The sequence below is a fragment of the Netta rufina genome (assembly GCF_964035555.1).
Source record: "Netta rufina genome assembly, chromosome: 20".
Lineage (NCBI taxonomy): Eukaryota > Metazoa > Chordata > Aves > Anseriformes > Anatidae > Netta > Netta rufina.
In genome coordinates this window covers 7,613,124-7,638,100 of record NC_140144.1, presented here as the reverse complement: position 1 = coordinate 7,638,100, position 24,977 = coordinate 7,613,124, and the positions used below count along the sequence as shown (strand labels likewise).

The following is a 24,977-nucleotide window of genomic DNA, read 5'->3' as shown; positions in this document are numbered from 1 at the left end:
ACAGATGTACAAAAAGCCATTTAAAGGAGGTTGGAGAAAATAAATCTAGAGAAGTCGGGGAATGTGTACAGCAGTTACCAGGATAACAAGATTATAAACTCTACAGCACAATCAGACAGCAGTGCTGACGCCTGATTCTGCTTTTGCTGGTTCTGTTATGTGCTCCCACGCTGACAAGTCTTTGGTCTTTTCCTACACCGTGCTCTTTCTCATAGCGAGCAGTCTAGGCAGGGCTGTGGCTGATCAGAGGGCTCTGGCCTTGGGGCAGGGTCAGCTCACCCAAAATATGCAGGTAGCTAAGCTGTCCCTGCGGTCCCGAGCAGGCACCTCCAGCACAGGGAGGTGAAGGAACCATCCCTCACCCATCAGGACTATTTCCCTCCTCTTCTGAGGTAACTTGTCTTAATACCTCTGGCTGTGAAACCACCGCCACAGACAGCATTGTTCACACGTACATTTGCCAAAGGAAGCAGGGAAGTTGAAAGGTTAACCAAAAGCATAACAAAAAGCCAGGGACAACATTTCAGGAGGAGGCTCTCCCATCGCCAGCCCTGTATTCACTTCTGCTTTCACAATGCCACCAACTCCATTCAGCTGTTACTGACATATATCAGCAGCTGTTCTCTTGGGGTTTAGCTTGGCTTTCTTTCAGAAGTATCTTGGGATTTACTGGTAATTGGAGTGTTTTGCAAACTCTCAAAGATTCCTCAGTATCAGTCCACCTGCGTCTCCTGTAGCTCCTTTTCCTCAAAGACCCTGGTAGGCAGCAGCAAGGTAGAATTAGGATAAAAAGTTTGAGCTGATTTGCCTTCCTCTGCTGGCAGAGCCCAAGAGCTTCTTGCTTCTCAGATCTTTAGAAAAATACTTTTGGGTCACCGTGCCAGGAAACAGAACACAGCTCAAGCAACAATTACCCAGTTTTGCTCGCGCTACATTTATTCCCTACGCAGAAGCACTAACCTGCTGCCAACACTCCTTCAGAAAGCCCAACAGATTTCCAATTTACTACCCTCCCTCCTTTTCCTTTGCCCCAGAGAGCATTCCCCCTTCCACACGTGACCTTACACAACCATTCCTCAATAAAAGGGAAATCAAGAATATGACACCTCCGCAGCTCACTGCCAATTCTAGTCAATGGATTGGGGAAAACGAAGATTAAGTGACCATCTCACAGGAGCAAGAAGAAAGAAACCACTGCAGTGCAATTGTAAAGAAAACCCAAATGCCAACCAAACAATAATCTGAAGCCTTAACCACGTTCCTGGCCTGACCCCAAATGCAAGTCACAGAATGGCACAGTATCGCAGCCCGATCTACCTGAGGGCTTGCAGAAACACTGAAATCTTTGTTCCTAAAAACTGGTGTCACCATCCTGTCCTCGTGGCCTGGAAGGGGGTGGTGAGGCACAGAGGGGTGGGTGCGAGGAAACAGAGGGCAAAAACACCATGCCTAAAGCGAGGCACGTTGCTGCAGAACATGAGAGCCAACACAGCCACTAAACTTTTGTAAGGGCCTTGCACACAATCTAATTAGGGCAAAGGAAATTGCTAAAGTTGCTTTTGAAAGACACTCAATGGTGAGGTCTTGAAGGCCCTGAGCTTGACAATTGGCTGCCTACATGAGGCCTAGAAGTACAGATGGAAGGCAGCTTGCTCAGGTGCCAGGCTGTCAGTTGGATTAAAATGACTCATTTATTTACCAAAGAACCTCACAAAGTGCTTTAGCTAACAGGCAGAGAGGGCCTAACGGCTCTCCAAGCTGGGGAAGAAGCTCTCGCGCCTTCCCGGCCTGCCAAAAGTCATTACTGCCGAGTGTGGAAAGCCATCAGCAGGGTAGAGACCCCCGTCGGCAGGGTGACAGATTGGGCTGCGTAATCAGAGGAGGAAGGAGAGAGCACAGAAGCTGTCAGAGGCGAAAGCTCTTGGCTGGGGCCGCCAGAAAACTGGCAAGATGAGTTAGCGTGACTGAGTAAACAGCAAACAATCTCCAAATGATCTTTCCTCTCTCCCTGGAAGAGATGAACTTGTTTAAAAGGCACATCCCAAAGGAAGCCGCAAAGAACTTCAGCGAAGGAGAGAGAAATAAATCTGGATGAGACCCTCTGAGATACACAGCCCTTCTTTATTTTCTTGCCTGCCAGCTTATTTTGCCTGCAAAAATATTTTATACAATATACTAATATACATATGACATGGAGCAAATTAATAAAAGGAACAGCAGGTCCCATTGCTTACTAGAGCGGAAAGATGGGTGGAGAACATGGCATAAGGGACAAGGAAAGGACGGTAACATTATTTGTGTTGCTCTTTTGTGAGCCAGGTTTCAAAATTTTGTGGGCACTAGTCACTGTTTCGCAGCGAAGGGAACGGAACCATCTTACTGCAGAAGGTTTTTGCTGATATGATACAAAAAAAGCGTCAGAAAAAAGCAATGCCCTCGGAGGCAGGAGGTGGTCACAGTGCCTGGCTGCCCTTTGGACATCTGCGTTGGGGAGGCACCTGTAATGTGGGACTAGTGCAAAGTGTATCTCTATATTAAGGTGTCCATATGGTCCCCATTACTGTGGTAACAGGCCACCTCCTGCTTTCAATGCATTTGTCCTCCCAACATCTCTGTAAGGTAGAGCAGTGCTACTATCCCCATTTTACTGATGGGGAGCTGAAGCACAGAGAGATTTTGGACTTCGACATCCAACTTACTGTGCTTAACATGCTAACCATGCGCCAGCTGAGCCACAGGAACTGTAACTGTCAGGCTTTGCATCCCTGCCTTGCAATAAATGCAAAACAGCTCAGACTGCAATGAAGTCAGATTACAATAAACGCATCGCCTTACACCACTCTCCTCACCGCGAGCACGGCCAGTTCACGTTACCTCCCACTTATGGCAGGTCAGGAGCAAACACACAACTATCACTGCTCAGCTGATGTGACTACTTGCCTTGTCATCACAATTCCACATCCACTCGTACGGAGTCTGTGGCACGGCAGGAAATCACGCCACATCTCCAGTGTCTCAAGAGGGGAATCCCATCCACTGGGATTTCTTTATTTAACTCATCTTTCTTCCTACCCTGTTGTATTTTTCCTGCTACAGGCTGCATCTCCCCTCCAAATTGTCTCACCCAGGAACTGGTATCCCAATAAAAGACACAGGAGCAATTGCAATGATTCTATTTTATCTTTGTCTAAAACTGAGCAATTTAATGAGTTTAGAAAGATACTGAGTGAAATTTCAGTAACAAGAGATGTCCCTGAAATTTCTCAGTTATAGACAGAACGTGAATGAAGGATAACAAAGCTTAGCTGTTTAGTATTCAGCATTTATCAGACATTTTTTATCTTCAAAATACTTCATCTGCACCAGTGAATGATTAAGCTTTGCTATCCTCCTTGACTGAGACACTGAAGTATTATCTCCAAATACAGAAAAACCAAATTATAGTTACACTTACGCATTGCAAAGATACATTTTGACCTTGACCAAATCATTGTGAAGACCGTACACACAAGCAGGACCAAGACAAGAAGGTAAGAAGTGCATTTTTACAGGTGATACAATATGTAAATTGGCAATGCTACCTCAAACACTCCTATGTACATGGCAGTCCTAGTTCATACTGTGGGCATGAAATTGAGATAAAATTCAGCCCCTGGTTTCTGCAAAAAATTGCAACTAGTTTCCTTTAAGAACAATGTGCTGCAAGAACAGGAGTCATTTCAGAGCTAGAGAGGTTTTCTCAGCTCTAATTACTCCCGATCGCTGTAATTTACAAGTTTGCGGTGGGTAGAAATCGCCAAGATTCACACATTTTCAGATCAACAGCTGCCACTATTAGAGAGCAAATCGTGCAGCCTTCTGCACCACTGCAGCAGGCTAGCTGTGGCACCGACAGGTCAGAAACGAGAAGTGGAAGGTGCCACCACAACACAAGGGTGCCAGCAAACTTCAGTAGAGGACAAGAATTTCTCCGTCAGCACCCTTGAAGGAAGCTTGAAGGGCAAAGCATGGAGAGCAGCAGAGCGTGTGCATTTCTAATGACACCGTTCTCTGGTTGGGCTTCCCTTCCAATCCCGCAGGTTTTTGTTTTTAACCTTGGGGTAGTCATTAAGATGGGAAATATTACATTGCATCCAATTTACCTGGCAGTTACGGAGCATGCTACAAATTAGGATTGTTTTCTATTGACTGCGCATAGAGGGCAAGGTTCCAGCTTCAAATGAACAGATTTTTGCAGAAACATAAGGCCATGCAAAACACGTAGAGGCTTTTGTGTATGATACTCACTTTTTCTGCTTGTGGTGTCTTACAGCAAGAGATCACACAATAGTTTGCAAAGAGGGCACCAGACCCTATTTAACGTGAAACACAGAAAAAGGAAACGACTTTCCTCAAGGTCAGACAGTGAGCTGGAATTACAGCTCAGTGCCAAGTTCTCTGTTCTACCATTAGATACCAGGCGGGCCCATTATCATGGAGCTGCAGAGGGACTCTAAGTTACTTACAGTGCAAAGCAAGATGCCGGTCTTGGATTTTAGGAACTCCTGGAAGACCTCTGTTCTTTCCTAGAGCAGAAAAATTAAGTGTGTACACACATTACAATCAATCCTAAAGTGAAGTATCTAATGTAACAATTAAACAACTATGCCTCATTCAGGTGGTCCCACATGGCGATACATTTGTTGTCACACTACACCACCTCTGAGCACCAGCAACCAAAGGCCTCAGTAGCATTTGGTCTGAGCATTCGCCAGTAACACCCATCCACCTACAGACACTCACACTTCCTTGATTTTACTCCGTTTGTTCTTGTCCTTTTCAGAGCTCAGACTATCTGTGGCCTCTGACACATGATCCCGGTCTCCTTCCTGGCCCTTTTTCCTCCTCCTGCCAAAATGACCTTGTCTCCATGTTCCAAGCCTTCCTCCTCAGAGTTCTAGCTAGAGGTTAGGTGAACAGGCCACTATGTTGATGACAGAGAAGCTTGATGTACTTGACTCCCAGCTAGACGAATCGTTCTAGGAAAGAAGGGAAACTTGGGCCTTGCCGACACGCTGAACCCTCTGCTGACAAAAATTAAAGAAGAGAGCACGCTGTATCTTGTTGACAATGACAGCAGCCGTGCTCAGCAGTACCATATGGGATCCACAATTTAGCTCCATTAATGCTCTTAATTTGAAGACATCAAGCACTAATTACACACTGGGTACTAAAAAGGCAAAACCCTTCCCCTGGTGCCAGCTACTTAGTGGTGTTCTGTTGCCTTAACAGCTGGTCAGGGTAGAGTTGGGCCAGACCAGGCCTGCTCGCTCACTCAGGCAGGCAGGTTGAGGAAAGGCCAGAATGCAGGGACAGCAAAGCACATGTTTCTGGTCTCCACAGGATGGGAATGAGTGAGAAAAACAATGGCTCTTCACCTCTTGCTTCCTCAGAAGAGATCGATTCATTTACCATGTCTGCTGTGCAGCTCGAGAGTAAAGCAGCAGCTCTCTCCGTCACAGACCAAGGGCAGGTTCTGGGGCTGAATTTTCAAGGGAGCTCCCTCAGCTACTGAGGGAAACGCTGCAGTGACAGCTTACTCGACACTGTTCTCCCGGCAGCGGACTCCAAGCTCTCCATCCTATCCCACTCTGCTAAAACCTAGACTTATTTTTTGGGGTAATCACCGTTATATTGCTATTATTCCATCTCAGGGAAAAGAACAGGCTGTCAAGACACCATTCTTTAAAGCCAATAGGGTCAACTTCTTGGGTAGTAACATTTTGGGGCTGGGATGAGGTTTGCCTCTGGCATTAAAAGCCTTTCTTGACTGCATGAGAGAGAACCACGGATACATAAATGGTTTAAGCGTGCCCACTGGGAATACTGAACGGCTGCCTCAGCCTGCTGAAATAACACCTCTTGCCTCTTCAGCTGTGTTTTTCAGATATAGCTACCAAAGTACTTTCCAGAAGTAGGACAATATTCTTATTCTCATTAACAGATGGAAGAAAGAGGCCCCCAGAGGTGAAATGACTCTGTCCTCTCTTCTGCCCTCCGCCCCAAAATAACCACAAAATAAATCATAGGGAGTAAGGAACAACACTGGGTATCCTGACATTTTGATGGTGCTTACTTCCTGTTCCATGTTGCCGTGCAGTCGCAGAAACTCTAAGTGCACAGAGGAGACAGATGAATGTTTAGGTTGTTCAGACTCTAGCCCTCCTGAAAGGACATTTAGAAGGAGATTGTAGTGGAATTCCACTTGTTCACAGCTGGAGAAAAAGATGATCATCTTATGTCGCTTTTCAAACTGCAAGGAAACAAAAAAAAAAATTGCATGTGTCCATTTCCCACACACCTCTCCCAATTCCCTGATCTCATGATACTTCTGTGACTTCTGTTTCTGTAGATAAAATTATCCAGCAATGGGGTATATTAAGAGGTTTGACACCAAATGCTAAGCCCACAGAAGTAGTACAAGAACATGCTGCAGTTATCTCACTGTCAGCATGAAAGATGCAAGAACACCTCAGCTCTCCTGTGGCTCCCTCTACACTAGATGCACTTCAAAGCTTTAGATCTAATCCAGGCTATCCTTGACAGAGTAAGAGATGTAGGAGTGAAAAAGTGCAAAGGGCTACTTAGTAATATAAATGCAAGCAGAGTCTCACCTTGCATTTCTCAAGGATAAAAGCTGCTAACGTGACAAGCCTCAATTTGCCGGGGACCATCATGACATACTGCTTGAGCTGCTCTGGAACAGCAAAGTTTTCCTGGTCCATACAGCTTGATGGACTACTATCTGCTTGTAACGCTGCTTTGAGACTCTTCTGGTTTTCATCTGCTATGGAAATTCTGATGGGATCATTCAAACTGATATCAGCCAGCCGTGTCACACCTAAACCACGGAAAATGAAAAACACATGAGGCCCAATCTGGGGTGCTGCTGGAGGGGGTGGCGATATATTCACATACAGAACAGCTAATGCAATTCCTGGGAAAAACAAGGAATTCATGAGCCATGCTTCAAACACTGAGAGAACTTTTCCACATCTACAGACTTTTCAGGGCTCAGCCAGGCTTAGTTGCTGCAGACTCCACCAAAAGTGTCACAAGCCCTGCTTCAGCCAATTGTTATTTTACATGATAGAAATGTCTCATCCAGACAGACAGCATTTGGCAGTTCCATTTTTTAATGATGTGTGTGGAAAAACACAACAGATCTCCGCTCTATAAAGAGTCTAAGAGTCACTAGGCCTGGCTCAACTCCTGCCTCAGCAATTGACTTCTTGTATAATACCGAGCAAATCACACAGCAGCTGCCCTGTTCTGCCTTAATTCTGCATCTGTAAGGGAAAAAAAAAAAAAAAAAACAAACACCAAACAAAAACAGTGCTTCCCAGGTTCATGGTGACTTTGCTGTGTGTGTGACATATGTAAGGACTATGTAAGTATATACCCTGACAGAAATTCCATTAATGAAGAAGTGTCATAAACCCAACAAAAATCAATAGGCATTATTCCACTTCTGCAAAGGACTTCAGATTGGGACATAATACAATAAATCTCAACAAGCTATTTCACAGTTCCCTGTGAATTTTTCAGCTAAAAGAAATACAACACATCTATAACCTACCTTCTGTGAGTGTGGCTGAGAGCAGGACATTCTGACGTGTCTCTTTCTCAGCATTTAAAGCATTAAGTATCACAGTCACATCTTTTTCAAAGCCCAGGTCCAGGATCCTACAAAAACAACCGAGATGATGAAAGATGCTCTAAGGAATGAGAAGAAAGTCTTAAGGCTACATAAGCCAATTAAGAACAGCAGAAGTGCTAGAGCTGATCAGATCTTTGGCCCATCTAGCTTTATGTTCTACCTTCACCTTTTGACAGGCTGAGACATGTCAGAATACTCAGCGAATCTCTGCAATTGAATTGTAGAATAATCTGTCCAAAGGGGATATTTCTTCCTAATCTCAGACATCTATCTGCGGCTTAGCTGAGGCCACTAAGTATAAATGGCTGAAGAACTTTTTTTTAAATGCGTTATCTAATGTAGATGCAGACAGTATTTTTATTCTTTTCCATATCTGAACACCTGGAAGTTTACCTGTCTGCTTCATCGATGATCAGCCACTGAGTGCGACGGAAATGAATACATTCTGTGGACTTGATGTGATCAACCAGTCGACCAGGAGTTGAAATAAGGATATTTATCCCTTTACGTAATCTGATTAAAAAAAAAAAAGAAAAGAAAACACACATATTACAAGTGACTGTGGAATAGGAAACCAGAATGAAGAGCTGGAACCTACACAGGGAAAAAAAATCACGGACATAGTAAAATTAGCAGGAATAGTACTTTCTCATTGATTAAAACTGTAATTTCTTGCACAGCCAAATTTTACCCTTAATCATCACTGATATTCACAGTGGCATACTCAGCGATACAGACAATGTGGAAAGAAATATTAATAATATTAAAAAAAAAAACAACATGCAAGCTCAGTTTTCTATTCTGAGTACTTTTTACTGCATAGAGTAAACTTCTTTTTGTGTACGCTTACAAACAGACAAATGAAAATTCCATTTTGGTTTACTGGCTTACAATACAATTTTTGAAAAGGGAAAAGAAAGATTTTTAACACCAGGAAATCTCTTCTCCAAAAAGCAATTTCCCCCATAACAAATACTGTAGACAGCACGTGGAGATAAGCAAATACAGGTGTTTGTCAGAAAAGAAAAAATACCGACACGAGAAATCATCATCTCAGAAGGCTCATCAACATTTTAGAAATAGATCCAACTGAGGAAAGTGAATACTTCCTGCTGACCCAGTCACTGTATCTGTGTAAGATCCAGGGGGATCACAGCTTGATCCAAGCTCACAATCCTTTCTCCCACCAAGAAAAGTACTCCAAAGAAGAGTAGCAGAGAAAAAGGCTGTAGAGCAGAAGAACCCAAAATACAATTTAAGAAGTTGGTTTCATACCTGGCTTTTTCTGATTTTCTCTTTTCTCCCCCCATTAGCACTCCAGGCACAATCCAGGTAAACGGCTACAGAAAGGAAAAGCAAGACCAACATAGATTCTTCTTAATAAATAGACAGAGCCTAATCCAACAAATGATTTTTCTGGGCAAAAAGAGAAAAGACCAGAGCTGACTGCAGCGCGTGCCTGATTTGATCTAACAGATACAGCCTATATGCCCTTTCTCACCCACAGATAAATATCAATGGCACCTCTGGTTCTAGGCATGTAACTTGCTTCCCACGTTGTCTAGAAAATAGAAATGCAATCACTTTTGCACCGCTTTCACTCACATAATAATATTTCTTTCCCTTCTCCCCATGTAACCTAAATGTTCAAAGACAAGCTACAATGCTATTCCTTCATCTCGCCTTTAAGCAATATCCTCCTGTGGCCAAGAAAGATTAAAAAAAACAAAAAACACACCAGACCTATAAAGTTTATTTGTACACACTCAGATCTACAGGCACACAGCCACCATGTGCACATTAAATATCAGTCTCATTGATACTGGCAGGAGTTTTTGCCATTTACTTTAATGAGGCCTGACTCTTCACCGAGTCCAATATTGCCCGATATTTACAGGGGAGATAATCAAAGCACAGGACTGTCATCGCCTCACTTGACAAGAAATGCAGGACAGACGCAGAGCACAGCTTGTAAGGATTGCACAAATGCGTGACTGGTAAATAGGCTTAAGTTTGCATGGGTCACCGCTTGCCAAAAATACTCCAACAAAACAGTTTCTAACAAAAGTGCTCCTTGGACAGGTTTGAAATAAGAAAGATGTTTTAGCAAGATCCATCCAATATAATCTCAGCAGCTGGCATTAGAGTAATTGCATCAAGAAGAGCTCAACTAGCCTTTTTCTCCCTCAGTAATTACACAAGCAAGTTACACTCTCCAGTCAGATCGTGATCCAAATAGTCTCTTTTGGGTAACTGTAACAATTGATGGTTGCTACACATTTATGGGTAACAAAGAGAAAAAATAAAGGGTGTGGAGCAATCCCGATTCATTCTTTGATGACCACCTTCAATTGCTCAAGGTCTTGACAGACTACTATTGCTCAATATTAACAGATTGGAGTTCCAGGTCAAGAGTTGAGAAGACTCAAGTACTTTAAACCTCACCACGACACAATAAAATTTGACATGGTAATTCCAGCACTACAAATATTTGGAAGATGCCTTATTATTTCAAAAAACAACAGAAGATGTGGTGGGAAGATGGATCAGACAAACCATTTAGGCACCTTCTAGCTCCATGCTAAGATACCCTGCCTCAGATAAAAGTAATATATTATCATGTAGTGATCTTCAAAAGCCTTTTAATTTCTCCAGCCATTCAAACAGCTAAGTGACTCACCTAAATTCTAATCCCCATCTGAAATTCATCTGTCTAGTAACAGTTTCAGTAAAATGGCACTTGCCATTGTGAGTTTTCATTCATAACTCAGACTGAAATGATGGCAGCTATTTCTAAAAACAAAGCATGAAGATCACTAGACTTGTTTTTGAAAACTTATGTAACTAAGGTGCCAGAATTAATCAGTTTATTGATCATTTAATAGTTTAAAACATGCCACAGAGAAAATCACACTTAAATGTGTTTAAAGACAGACAGATTTATCTTGCAGGACCATAGATCTTGACAGATGCTGGATTTCCTTAAGCACCCAGTTGAACTCACAGGAACTGAAATTGCTTAGCATCTTACAGGAAGAGGCTCAAAGGAAAAAAAAAAAAAAAAAAAAGAAAGAAAATTGAACTGAATTCACTGAATTCTTACCTTGAGTAGCTTCTGAATTGTATCAAAACTCTGGATTGCAAGCTGTGGAATTCAATACAAGAAAGTGAGTTCTGAGAAAGCCTACTAACGGACAGCAATCCCCTCTTTGCCTCAAAAATCTGTAAGATGTCTGGATGTCTGTTCCACATATTGTCAGAATCCTAAATATGTCCCTAACTGTTCTTTTACAAGCTGCCTATTATTTTAGTCCCTTAAATAATCCTTCTTTTATTATATTTGGACCTGTTCAAAAACCCCTCTATTGGTTCAACTCCACAAGCCAGCTGTCAGGACAATACAGACTTCTGCAAGCCTCTTTGAATGCCCCAGGGAAAAAAATACGCTGAAACCACAAAAGATTTTGCTCCACTAGAAGAGTAAAAAGGAAAACTGCACAGTTTCTGGAAGAAAAAAACAAAAACAAAAAACCACAACGCAACCAAACAAACAAAACACTATGAAAAGGAAATGCAGCCCAGCAGTTGAAACACTACCTTCTGGCAGTCGGTGCATGCCACATTATCCCCTCACCTGACCCACGGACTGATCATGCCACTGGACCTTTCTACCTCTCCATTTCCGAGTCAGCAAACCAGAGGTGGGATATACAAAGCTTGCAAAGGTAAATGCCTGGTCAGTAGGAAACATTTAGCTGTTGGGTTTCATGTGCTGTCCAACAGACATTGCTGCTGTGGCAATGAGGAAGACTGAGAGGCAATGGTGCCACCCTGACTCATGCATGGAACACGGGTATGTGACCAGGGCTTAGTTACGGGAATAAAACTATTTTAATTGCTCTGACTACACATTACGTACTATTTGCCAAGCTCTCAAGAAAGCCTATTACCTTCAACAGAAAGAAAAGTAATACCACCTGTAATTACAAGATATCTTGATAAGCGCATTCATTGGCAGCTCTTTAAACAAGCTTATGAACAGTTTCCTACATGCTTAGTATTCACACAGCATCCTAGCAAGGCACTGAGTTTGCTGCTGTAAAAAATTTAAATAGCTTCAGAGCTTTCTCCTTTCATGGAACTGAGCTGAGATATTGTTACACTGCAGGTTGCATGGAATACTGTGCCCCAAACTAGATACCTGCAATCAGTTCTCTACACTGAAGTTATTATCATTTGACATGCACGAAAAAGGTTGATACCCTCCTCTGAAATTGCTTTTGCAATTGCAAATAACATAAATCAAATAGAGGAGTTCTGTGGAGAAACCAACTCTTGGTAGCCTCATCTTCAGCATTCACTTCTGGATTTGAAAAAAAGGGCTTTATAAGCAAAGCGTTTGTATAAACCTCCATGCTTGCAAAGCTGATTTCATTGGTTTTCCTTACTCCTGCTGTATGAACTAGGCAAGCTTCTTCCCCCCATGTACTGAACTAGAGAGTTTCTCCAGTCCTCCCAAATTAGATCTCGCTGCATGAGGAAACCTTAAGAGAAGTCTTCTGACTTATTTTGGTATGGCAGAAAACAAAAACGCCAACATGCATTCAGAGAGCAAACACTCTGTCAGGGCAAAAAGATGCTTCCTAGGACAGTCTTCAGTCCCTGGTGAATCCACATCTACTAAAAATCAGTGTTCACACAATCAGTTTCTGACAGAAACAGAAAGAAAAAGGGCCACCTACCTCTCTTGTTGGGACTAATATAAGTGCATACGGCCCATCACTCCGCTGCAAACAGAGAAGAAAAGAGGACTGCTAAGAAGAACGTAGAGCTAATACACAGGACACTTCCACTTCTAAGATCTATTAGCTGACAAAGTGAATGCTGAAGGGTTTTACTATAAGCCTGTACATCACAGTTTGGAGCACTCCCCACCCCTTTAAAAAAAAATAAAAAAATCAACAGTCTTTCAAGTATCAACACCACACCACCATCTCTTTTCTGATGTAAAGGGGAATGTATAACATTTTACATATAAGAATATTTGCATGGTTCTTAAATCATCTCAACAGCACAGGAGGATCATGTAAGTCACGTTCACAGTGACAGCAAGAGATTGCTTGACCTTTTTAAGGACAGACACCGATGACTACAAGATAACAGCTGAAATTTATTTTTTTATTAATCTTACTATCAAGAGCAAATATATTTAGTTGCACCTACCTTTATTTTGGTCTTCATTCCTTGTAAAGACTGTACAAGTGGAATCCCATAGGCAAGAGTTTTACCTTCATTAAAGAGAGAAAATTGGAAGAGTTTCCATCAAAAAAAAAAAAAAAAAAAAGAAATGGAAATTGCAGTACTCCTGCAAATTAAAGTACCATTCACCTCACTATTCTTAAACTGAAACCAGAGCCTGGAAATGTTTTAATTACGTAAGAAGTTTCCAAAAAGGAAGATTGACAGACTATTCTCTGAGGGTTTACACTAAAAAGAAGAGGTGGTAGTATCCCAACTAAGATCCATCTAAAGAAATAGCTCTGTCCACCCAAGAAAATGTAACATCAAGACAGTTTACTGTAGAGCAAGCACGTAAGTTTGTATGATGAGAGTGCGTGCTGCTTAGCTCCACTGGCCTCCTGGCCCTGCATCCCCAGCACGAGCCTTGGAACAGGCCCACGTGCAATGGCTGGCAGCTGCACATCAACATTCAGTCCCAGCACCGGCTTGTCACAGAAGTTTGCACAGCATCTGTCTGTGCCATGGCAGTCCCACGCCAGGGTTCTGAGCCTGTCACTCTTGTGAGCTGAACTGGGAACATGATGTTTTGGTTCTTTAATTTGGAATCCAGTTTAAAATGCTGTAGGAAGGGAAACTGGCAACTAGATACTGACCTGAACCAGTCTGAGATCTCACTAGAGCATCTTTGCCTTGCAGGAGCACAGGGATTGTTTCTTTCTGAACACTGTGTAACAAACAAACAAGTCAGGAAATACACATGCAACACAGCACAGAAACTTAAGGTTTAAACATACGTTGACTGTTTCAGAACAGTTTACCCCAATTTCCACATATTCACCTCTGCTGTATAGCTACATCAGTAGAGATGAGTTTTAAGGGAAGTCTGCAGATACACATCAGATATGATAGATCAAAAAAAGGTGATTTTATGATTCCAGTACCAAATTAGAAGCTAGGATTACAAAGTTCCGTCTCCAGCTATGACAATGACTCACTATGTAACTTATGAGTTACATTCTTGTCCCAGATTTTGAAAGAAATAAACCTGATGGGAAGTGGGATAGCCTAACAAGTACTGTGGTCTTCACAATCCAATTAAGTATAATAAACAATCAATGAAGTGCAAAGTTTTTATACTGATTTACTTACTTGGTCATACTACATATCTTCAGGACAGTGGTTATGGTGGATATCTAGGGAGAGAATTAACAGGAATAAACAGGTTTCATTGTCAAGCTGTCTCTTTTTTTACTTTTAGAGTACAAGATACAGCAAAAACCAGGAGACTGATATTTATTCTCTACATTACTTGTCCAGGGCAGCCAGATGGAAAAGTTTCGATGTCCTCAAAATACTTCTAAGAGCTTATCAGAATCATACCATTGCTGGTACATTGTGAAATACCAGATTTATTAAAATACTGCACCCCTAAATAGCATTTTGTGGTTTTGATATTACAGATGCACACAGTGAAAGGTGCTGAGCCTCTGTGTTTTGGGTTGGGTTAGGATACTGGCCAGCACACTGAACTAAGAGACTGATACAAAGTACTGGTGAGCCTGTTCAAGGTACCATGAATAAAGGTGCACCTCTCATCCCTCTAAGAAACACCACCCCTTAAACAGCATGTTAAGGCACAGAGCCTTCCTGCCACTCACCAGATGTGGATGGAGGTCCAACTGGCTAAAAGAATCTGTAGTGAAAATACTTTCTTGTACCTGCTGCACTGCTTTTCTGAGTTTGGGGAAACAGAACAAAACAAAGCACATGGTATGGTTACAAATTATACTTTAGTAATCTGTGTAAACAGCAAGGAAACCAAAAAACTGGCAACTACTATGCCCAAGCAAGGGCTAGAATTCAAGACACTGAATTTCAAGGCATTGATTTTTTTTTTCCCCCCCTCTCCTTTGTGTAAAATACCTGTGAATTTTTGGGATATCAGGGTTGTTTCTAAACAAGCTTGATGTCTTAACGAAAGGTTTGCCTTTCTGGCTTTCATTTTGGTTGTCAGTCAACTGCTTCTTAGGAAGAGATTTCTGTGACAAGCTTCCCTTTTCCCTGACGTTGGTTTCTGTAGCACATTTCTTGAAGGCATTTATCGGTGGCTTACGTTTCGAAGGTGGGTTTCCATGCGGTGACTGGAGCTTTCTTTTCAGAGCATTAGACTGCTTTGATGTCAACAAACAAACCAGATAGCAAGAATACATTAATGAATGGGAATTAAATAAACGACACCATATTTTGCTCATGGTGAACAGAAACATCAGCCCCAAAACAGAACCATTAGTTTTAGAATCTCCTTGACTAAAGAAGTGAAGTTTGATTTTTGCAGCTAAGCAGTTCCTAGTTTAACAGATTCAACATCATGCCTGAGACCCCTGAATGCTACTAAAATTCAAATAAAAATCTAAAGGCATACATGGTGCTTATCACAAAACGATTTTGTCTAGCTTCTCTAGTAACTGAGCAAAAATGCTTAAAAATATAATAATAATGTATCTCTCAAAAGTTTTGCAAGCCTTCTCCTTATATTAAAGCCATCTCTATAGCCTTTTCTTTCTCTGGGCAGCAGGATGGCCTGTCCTTCACTCCAGCCTGTGCTTCTGCCAGCTTCAGGATTTCTAAGCTTTCCACTACTTCTTTTACCAAAACTGGTTTCTTTTACTGATCTTCCAACCACCTGAAGATTTTTTTTTTTTTGCCTTCCCAATATCTCTCTGTGAACACTGAAGAAGAAAATTAATTTAGCTTCCTTTGTCTCCAAAGCTCCTTTCTATCCCCCAGCCGTTTCTCAATGAACTTGTTTTCCTTGACACATTTGCAAAACTCCTGAAACACGTGAAATCCCTGCACAATCTCGCTTCACTTTTTTCCCTCTCTTCCCCACTCTTAGCTGGGCACTGTAATTTTCTTTGTCCCCCCATGAACCAGATCATTCTCAAGCTCTATTACTTTTTTCACCTGCTTCTTCACATTGTCGGCATTCAAGAACTTCTCAGATGTGATTCTCGGTTGCTGTAAAACCGATTAAGCTCTGCTGAGTTCCAAGAACTCCATCAGCTTACCCAGCCGAGGCCCTGCACCGTAGCTGACATCTTTCACGCGTGGCTGGGCAAACTTTGCCAGGTTTGGCAGCAATCTCCCTTCGGCTGTTTTCATTACCCCTCTGTGCTTTCTCCCCAGCTCCATTTACCCTACTTGAAACAACACAGCTTTCTCCAGGCCCTCCCAAAGCACACTTTGGGGAAGTTGGTGGGGGCATTCTCAATAAAATAACATCCTGGCTTACCAAACCCCCCCCCAATTCACCCCAAACCTCCCTCCTGCCTTGCAGCTGGCGGCGGCGCTGCCCTTCCCCGCCCCACCGCTGCCGGCCGCCCGGCGCTTTAAGTCCCACTTCCCAACTGGAAAACGCCGCTCTGAACCCGTTCTCGCTCTTTTTTTCCCCAAAACTTGTGGGGAGAAGAGCACCTAAAGCGCATCGCAGCGCTGCGGGGTTTTCTGTAACTCACAAAACCACCTCCGCCACCCCTTCACCATCATCATCATCATCATCATCTTCCTCACAGCACCTCACACGTGTCCGACCGCCTCCGGGGCCAGCAGACGACCCGGGCACAAGCGCCCCTTTTCCACCACCCCAAAACCCATCCCCGACCCCAAAACCCATCCCCGTGCCGGGAAGGACCAGCCGGGACACCCCACACGCAGCGAGCTTCTCCCCGGAGCCCCACTCACCCTGCCAGAGCTCAGGTTGAGGAGCAGCGCCCCTCCCGCCGCCATGCCCCGCCGCCTCCACACGGCTCCGGGAACCACCGAGGGAACCCAAACTACGGCCGGAGCCCGGCTGAAAGGCGAGGAGGGGAGGAAAAGAGGGGAAAACCGAGCTCCCGGTGCCCCCTCAGGCAGCGGCGGGGCAGCCTCAGCCGGCGGCCGCCGAGGGCTTCGGCGGCGGCGCAAGCGCGCAGCGGGCGGAGCGGCCGTGAGGCGGCGGTAAAATGGCGGCAGCGGCGGCCGGGGCGAGCGGGGGCAGCCCGGCAGCAGCAGCAGCAGCAGCAGAGGAGGAGCCGCCGCTGGGCCTCGAGTCGCTGGTGGAGGAGGCGGCGGCGGCGGCGAGCGCCGGGTTTCGGCTGACGGCCGTGAGGAGGGAGCCGGCGGTGAGGCTGCAGCACGGCGTCAGCGGCTTGGAGCCGCTGGCCTGGTCGGAGGATCACCGGGTGTCGGTGAGCACGGCCCGCAGCATCGCCGTGCTGGAGCAGCTGAGCGACGTGCAGGGCGGCGGGCAGGAGATGGTGATCCACCGAACCGCCGTGCCCGCGCCCGCCGCCGCCTGTTACCTCAAGGTGAGCTGAGTGAGGGGAGGTAACGGCCCCGGGGGGGGCAGGGAAGGTGTTTTGTGTGGGAAGGAAGCTCAAGGGATTCGAAAAGTTTGCCGTTTTTGCAAGAATCGCTTCAGTTCTGCTCCTCCGCTAACGATTTCAGGAGGATCGTTCTTGGGTTACTGCCGGAGATGAAGGGTTTCGGCTTTGGGTTTCTGTGGGATGTCTCGATTTCACAGGCCTCAGCACAGGCAGGAATCAGGTCTGGCTGCATGTCTTGTTAAATTATAACTCTGTTGCCACAGATCTATTTTTTTCCCCCCAAAGTTGAGTGACTGGAGTTGGAATGCTGAGTGCTTTGCAAGTTGTTAAATGCGTACCTTTACGCACACACTTGAGAACAGAAGTGTTACAGAATGATAAAATAGACTAAGTTGGAAGGGACCTACAAGGATCATCAAGTCCAACAACTCCTGGCACCACACAGGTCAACCCAAAAACTCAGACCATATGACTCAGAGCACAGTCCAAACGCTTCTTAAACTCTGACAGGCTTGGTGTCATGACTGCGGCCCTGGGGAGCCTGTTCCAGGGCACAAGTATGAAAACATTGTTTGGTTCAGCAAAGATCAGTAGCAGGAAGTCAAAACTATATAAATTCAGGCCAACAGTGAGGCTTAAATCTTCAAGATTGAGGTTAATTAACAATTAATTTGAACACTGTAACATAGGTTGTGATAGGGTGCTTGATTTCAAGGGAGAATTAAATCCCAGAAACTCTATTTAAAATATCATTCTGAAATGTATTTAAACTTTTTTTTTTCGGTTATCTTTCAGGTTGGTCCAAAGAAAGAGGTAGTGGAATGTAGGGAAAAGTTCTCCAGTTCGATGGATCCCACGGTCAGTCAAACGTTTATGCTAGATCGAGTGTTCAATCCTGAGGGGAAGTCGTTGCCGCCAATGCGAGGCTTCAAGTACTCCAGCTGGTCGCCGCTGGGCTGTGACGCCAACGGACGATGCCTGCTGGCAGCTTTAACCATGGACAATCGATTGACCATCCACGCAAACCTCAACAGACTGCAGTGGGTGCAGCTGGTGGACCTGACGGAAATCTATGGCGAGCGTTTGTACGAAGCCAATTACAAACTTTCCAAGGCTGACACTCCCAGGGGAGAGCTAGAAGACTTCGCTGAATTTCAGCGGCGGCACAGCATGCAGACCCCAGTACGCATGGAGTGGTCGGGTATCTGTACCACGCAGCAGGTCAAACACAACAACGAGTGCCGGGATGTTGGTAGCGTGCTCTTAGCAGTGCTCTTTGAAAACAGTAACATTGCGGTTTGGCAGTTTCAGCTTCCATTTCTGGGTAAGGAATCAATTACTTCTTGCAATACCATAGAGTCTGGAATAAGTTCTCCGAGTGTCCTGTCTTGGTGGGAATATGAACATAACAACCGAAAGATGAGTGGACTTATCGTAGGGAGTGCTTTTGGGCCAGTTAAAATTCTTCCTGTCAATCTAAAAGCAGTCAAAGGCTACTTTACGCTAAGACAACCCGTAGTCTTATGGCAAGAAATGGACCAGTTACCAGTGCACAGTATCAAATGTATTCCACTTTACCATCCCTACCAGAAATGTAGCTGTAGCTTAGTGGTGGCCGCAAGAGGATCTTATGTGTTTTGGTGTCTTCTGTTGATATCCAAGGCAGGTCTGAACGTCCATAATTCCCACGTGACAGGGCTTCATTCGTTGCCAATTGTGTCTATGACTGCGGACAAACAGAACGGCACAGTGTATACGTGCTCCAGTGACGGAAAGGTAAGGCAGCTGATTCCTATATTCACAGATGTTGCTTTAAAGTTCGAGCACCAGCTGATTAAGCTCTCAGAAGTGTTTGGCTCTGTGAGGACTCACGGAATAGCTGTTAGCCCCTGTGGTGCGTACTTAGCAGTTATTACGACAGAGGGCATGACTAACGGTCTGCACCCCGTTAACAAAAACTACCAAGTTCAGTTTGTTACTCTTAAGACTTTTGAGGAGGCAGCAGCGCAGCTCCTGGAATCTTCTGTTCAGAACCTTTTCCGGCAAGTGGACTTGACCGATCTCGTACGCTGGAAAATTTTGAAGGAGAAGCATATTCCTCAATTTTTACAGGAAGCGCTGGATAAAAAGATTGAGAGCTGCGGTTCTACTTACTTCTGGCGGTTTAAGCTGTTTCTCCTGAGGATTTTGTACCAGTCAATGCAGAAAGCTCCCTCAGAGGTCATGTGGAGACCTTCACACGAGGACACAAAAATACTGGTATCTGATTCCCCCGGAATGGGCAGCACTGAAGACGATCAAGAGGAAGGAACTTCTAAACGAGCCAGCAAGCAGAGCCTATGTGACACAGGCAAAGGTATGGACATAGATGACACTGCCGATGATTCTCTTCCTCAGTCAAGTGAGATAGGAGGCCACGAGCCAATGGAAGAAAAGCTGCTTGAAGTACAGGCACAGATTGAGGCAGTAGAAATGCACTTGACACGAGAGCACATGAAACGGGTGTTGGGAGAAGTTTATCTACACACATGGATTACAGAAAACACCAGTATTCCCACCAGAGGAGTCTGTGACTTCTTAATGTCCGATGACGGATATGAGGACAGAACAGCACGAGTAAGTGCACCTCTATGCTCTGGGGATTCGGTGTTACTTCTTTCGCCCCCCTCCACAGCCTAAAAGGAAAACGCAGCTCTAGGGGTGGGAAAGAGAACTGTAATCGTGTAATCCTTGCTAGACAGCTTCTGTAGAGCACCCATGGTAAGTTGCCCTGCCTTGGAATTGTGGAATAGGAGGGAATGTAAAAACAGACATTGAAATCTGGATCAGGTACAAAAGGAATAAACATGTCTGAGTTTTTGTGAAACAAGGAAGAGGATCACAGTTTATTCCCTTTTAAGTGGGGTTAGAACATGCACCGAGAGAGAAGAATGTTTTTGTGGCTAGATCTACTTAATTTAGCATCTCTACAAAACTGAACTTAGGTGATTCTTCCTCTAGCGAATTACACCTGAAGTTCTAACTTCCCAGAGTTGCAGTATCACTTCTTAAAGTATTTATTATGCAAAGTACTGTGACTGTTCAGGTGGTACATCTGGTCCTGTCGGTGCTCCACAAACCTTCCATGAAAATAAGTTAAAGAGATTCTGAAAGTAACTGTTTTGTGAGTTAAATATACCATGTTTATGGCCTGGACCTTCAGACACGCTTGCATTTATTGCAACGTGTAGGGTAAATATTGCAGGAAATACGTGATCAGTGAGCCCTGCGCTGGGCAATGAAGTTCTCTGAGTATAGGTAGCAGACAAAGAAAGCATCAGTGGGAACACTGCCATCAGCCTCCAGGCCTTAAGACTTGATGACAAGAGTGTCTCAGATGTGCCTGTACCTCGTTGAGCAGAGAACAGTTCTTTTCAGTACCTACATCCTTAAATCACTTGAACTCTAAATATCAACCTTTACATTGCATTCAGAAAGACAGAGGAAGCAAGCACAGTTTCTGTTGCTGATGTAACGTGGTGTTCTCTGCTGGACTTGCAAGGCAGCAGGCCACACAGCGTGGCCTTCATAATTCAGTAGGAAAGTATTCTGGGAGAACTCCTGTGTTCTTCTGGTGCCCAATTACTATGAATTGGAGGCCCAAGACATTGCTTTTCTTACCTTGTAAACAAGATTCTTCATTTTATAGTGATTAAAAGCTGCCTGCCAAACTATTTTATCCAGTTTGCTGTCACATTTTAAAGGTTCTTGGGATGTGGTTTGTATCTACTGAAATGTCAAGGATAAGTTCTATCATGTAAATGTTCTGCTATAAACATTATGTATCCTCTAAGATGACTGCTGTAGACATACATCTCACTAATTTTTGAACAGGATTTTTTTTTTTAGCACATCTGTGATACATACAAGAACTGAAAACACTGCTGTAACCATCACTGGCATCCCCTAAGTGGTATGATATCAAATATTCTGCTTTTGCAATTAGCTTAACCTAAGACTGATTGCTCTTAAGTTCTGTATCCCTGTGGTATGGGACAGATAAATCCAGGTGATCATATTTCAAGAATAAATTAATACATCCCTGTGACAGCCTTACGTTTATATTTCTTTATATGATTTCGGTGAAGCGGATAGGTCTTTGCATCCTGTAACGCATTCTGAAATCGCAGTATCCTGAGAGACTTTTTCCTACCTTTCAGTAGGCAGCTGTCTCGCTATAAACGATGCTGACTGCTGTGTATTCCCAGGTGCTGATTGGGCATATCTTAAAGAAAATGAACAAACAGACTTTTCCAGAGCACTGCAGCTTGTGTAAAGAGATCCTGCCATTCACTGATCGCAAACAGGCAGTCTGCTCCAATGGACATATTTGGCTCAGGTAATCTGCTCTTCAGAGTTTTTTGCCCCCTCCGCATAAATTTAACATGTTTAAATAGCTAACTTAAAAATATTTCCTAGTGCTGGAGTAGAAAGTCATGAAGCACGTTACCGTGCTGCAGTTCACTGCATTTTTTGCTGGCTGTTCCCTGAGAAAGAAGGCACTGTAGATGGGACTTGGTTCTCTTACTTACGCTGTTTTCAAAATAAAATGCTTTTGGTCATCTATTTTTTTTCACCAAGTCAGGGGAGGGTGGGAGCAGTGAAAAAGTAGAGAGTGGAAAAAAAAATAAAAATCAAGCACCAGTCATCCTTTTGAACAGCACATGAAAGAGTTTGTTCTAGCTACTTCAGCATTTGAAAACAAAGGAATTTAAGAGGAAATGATTGGAAACAACTACACTGAGAAGTCTGAAACATCTAGAAAAAGAAATTTTTCAACATCAGTGTATTGGGATATGATGTTTGTCCCTAGAGACTTAGCCAGTCTGTAGTCTGTCACTTCAGAAAAACTTTTACCACCTAATCCTGTGTGCTATTTTGGTTAAGTAGTCATTACTTTCGCGTAATGATGCTTTGGTTCCTCCCCTGCACAGGATCTCTCAAGCTCTTGACCTCTTCTACTATGTGCTAAAGTTCTTTGGCCAACGATGAAACCTTTTCCATAGTATTTTGGGTTTTGGCCTTTTCATTTATGTGTACACTTGGGAAGTTTCACTTAGCTGCATGAATAAACCATTAATTTTTGTTTGATGTGGCTCACAGCTGCCCCTACTCGGAAGGTAAGGTCTGTTGGGAGCAGAACCCAGCCTCCAGTCAGGACACAGGAGCAGGTCACAAAACAGTAAAACCCCAAGCCTCGTGATAAAACGACTTGTCCTTTCACAGGTGCTTTCTAACCTACCAGTCCTGTCAGAGCTTGGTGTACAGGAGGTGTTTGCTTCATGACAGCATTGCACGGCATCCAACCCCAGAAGGTAAACTGCTCCTGTAAGGGCAGGATTATGTATTCTTATCAGCATAATGACTTGAATTTGTTTCATTGATTTTCACCTTGTAGGCAGCTATGTGAAGGTACCAGTGTCATGCATTTCATGGTCTCTTGCTGCTGTCCATGCATTAATGGCATATGTTAATTACAAAATAGCGACTACAGAAATTATCTTGTAAATACTGTGTTTTATGACAGCTGGTAAACACGCAACCTGTGCTGGAGAGCTACAGCTGTTAGTTTATATTCGGGTTAAAGCAATGAGTTAGCTTCCAGGTCTGCAAATGCTGAACATTTTTGATGTCCAATTTCAGAGCTGTATTGCTCCAGCACAGGTTAAGAAAAAATTGGCACCTTGCTGGCTTAGGCTCCAAACCTGTTGTAAGAACATCATACGGGCAGGCTGCGGGGGCCAGTCAGCCTTTGGGCTCTGTGTTTTCACAGTTAGAGGAAGGACAAGCTGTGCTAGAAAATGGTTTTCTTCTTAACTGCTGCATTTGAAGAAATAAATCATGGAGTAGTCTAACAGTTTGTCTTAAAGTGTAGGTGATAGCAGAATACTAAGAGCCACCAAGAGACGAACAATTAATAGCCGTGTTCTCTGGGAAGACATTATCTCATCTGCTGTTGCCAGAACATATGTCAGCAAAAACTGATGCAGTTCTGAGGGGGAGGGAATCCTATTGATACTTTTTCACTGCCCCTGAGGTATTCCATTCATCGCTAAGGATCAACTGCAGAACGTAAGGTTCTGTACAGAGAGGCTGATTAACTCTCAGTTAATCCTGCATGGTGAATATACACAGACCTTGAGGTTTACTATTTAGTTTGTCCATTTCAGCACCATTTCTGTGTTCATCTCTGCCTCCAGCTCTAAACAACTTTTCTTATTTGCAGATCCTGAGTGGATCAAGAGGTTACTGCAAGGACCTTGCACGTTCTGTGATTCTCCTGTCTTCTAGAGAAGAGCTATGTAAAGACTGAAAATACTTTCACTACTACATAAGCTCCCTTCAGTCTAGAAGGATAGTGGGCACAGAAATAAACACTTTACAGAAAGGGAAGACAATGTCTGTGACCCTGTAAATAGAACATTGGAGGTTCTAGAAACTCCTTAGGTCCAGAGGCCATTCCATGCTCCAGAACCAGGAGTACACCTGGAAGATTGAGTTCATAAAGCAATTTGGAAACACACCCCGTTGAAGTATCAGCAGCTGGACACACTTCCTTTTACTGAACAGAAGCTGAAGTCTTAAGGTTGCAGCGTGAACTGTCCTTTCTGCCTGGACACTGTGTGATTTCCCAAAAGCTAGGACGGGAACAGCGGATCTGCCTCTTGAATAGTCTTGGTGGGTAGAGAAGGCTTCAGCTTGTAGTGCTTGTTTGCTTTTTAACAAGTACTGGCACTTGCTGCAGAACATTAAACTATCAAAATAATTTGTGGCTCTAATTCCTTGCAGAGTGAAGCAAATGCCAGTTACAGCCATATGAAAGAAATTGGCCATTACATTAGTTTCACTTACATGGTCTGTTCTGAAAGTAGGAGGACTGGCTTTTTCCTGGGCGAATGAGAGGCGGTCTGCGCGCGCAGGATCAGTGGAGGGGGATATTGGGAACGCTGGGTAAAATCGGCAGTCGGCTGTCGGCCGTTGAAGAGAGCAGGTCGCTTGTACTGTGAACACCTGTCAAAATGCCTTGTCACGGAGAATCATGGAGCGTTTACTGGAGCAGCGATACGCGATCAAATTTTGTGTAAAGCTTGGTAAAACGGGCAAAGAGACTCATGACATGACTAAGGAGGCCTACGGTGATGCTGCCATGGGTAGATTGGGTGTTTTTGAGTGGCACAAGCTGTTCCGAGAAGGTAGGGAAAGAGTGGAAGACGACAACCGCTCCGGATGCCCAGCAAGACCAACGAAAATGTGTTGCGAGTGAAAAATTTACTGAACCGTGATCGCAGGATGAGTATCAGAATGATTGCTGATGACTTGAGCATTCCTCACACCCAAGTTTTTGAGATGGTGAAAGAAAACTTAGCCATAAGGAAAGTGTGCGTGAAGTTTGTGCTGCGAGTGTTGTCAGAGGAGCAAAAGGCCAACCGGAAAGCGATCTGCCAGGATCTTCTTCATCGTGTGAATGAGGAGCCCGACTTTTTGGATAATGTAGTGACTGGTGACAAGACATAGGTGTTTGAATACGACCCGGAGAGTAAGCGGCAGAGCACAGAATGGCACACCCCTGCTTCCCCACGCCCCAAGAAAGCACGAATGAGCAAATCCAAGCAAAAGTCCATGCTCATTTGCTT

General features: G+C 44.0%; 2 protein-coding genes across 2 annotated transcripts in view; one reads left to right on the top strand and one right to left on the bottom strand.

Annotated features, from left to right (window-relative positions):
• Positions 1-16,878, bottom strand: part of DDX31 (DEAD-box helicase 31) — a 47,079-nt gene extending 30,201 nt beyond the window's left edge. The window contains exons 1-14 of the mRNA XM_084299247.1: positions 16,682-16,878; positions 14,864-15,111; positions 14,599-14,674; positions 14,090-14,133; positions 13,594-13,664; positions 12,923-12,987; positions 12,442-12,486; positions 10,803-10,844; positions 8,975-9,039; positions 8,093-8,212; positions 7,619-7,725; positions 6,654-6,880; positions 6,116-6,292; positions 4,506-4,565 (exon numbers count right to left, since the gene is read on the bottom strand). Coding sequence (XP_084155373.1) covers positions 4,506-4,565; positions 6,116-6,292; positions 6,654-6,880; positions 7,619-7,725; positions 8,093-8,212; positions 8,975-9,039; positions 10,803-10,844; positions 12,442-12,486; positions 12,923-12,987; positions 13,594-13,664; positions 14,090-14,133; positions 14,599-14,674; positions 14,864-15,111; positions 16,682-16,726 — 1,392 coding nt within the window. The 5' untranslated portion in view covers positions 16,727-16,878. The remainder of the gene's footprint in view (positions 1-4,505; positions 4,566-6,115; positions 6,293-6,653; positions 6,881-7,618; positions 7,726-8,092; positions 8,213-8,974; positions 9,040-10,802; positions 10,845-12,441; positions 12,487-12,922; positions 12,988-13,593; positions 13,665-14,089; positions 14,134-14,598; positions 14,675-14,863; positions 15,112-16,681) is intronic.
• A 63-nt stretch (positions 16,879-16,941) lies between these two features.
• On the top strand, positions 16,942-23,634 carry GTF3C4 (general transcription factor IIIC subunit 4; the record flags this gene model as incomplete). Its single annotated transcript, XM_084299249.1, has 5 exons — positions 16,942-17,286; positions 18,100-19,920; positions 21,552-21,682; positions 22,570-22,658; positions 23,570-23,634. 5 exons carry the CDS (start codon positions 16,942-16,944, stop codon positions 23,632-23,634), a joined length of 2,451 nt encoding a protein of 816 aa, XP_084155375.1.
• Positions 23,635-24,977: the final 1,343 nt, after the last annotated feature.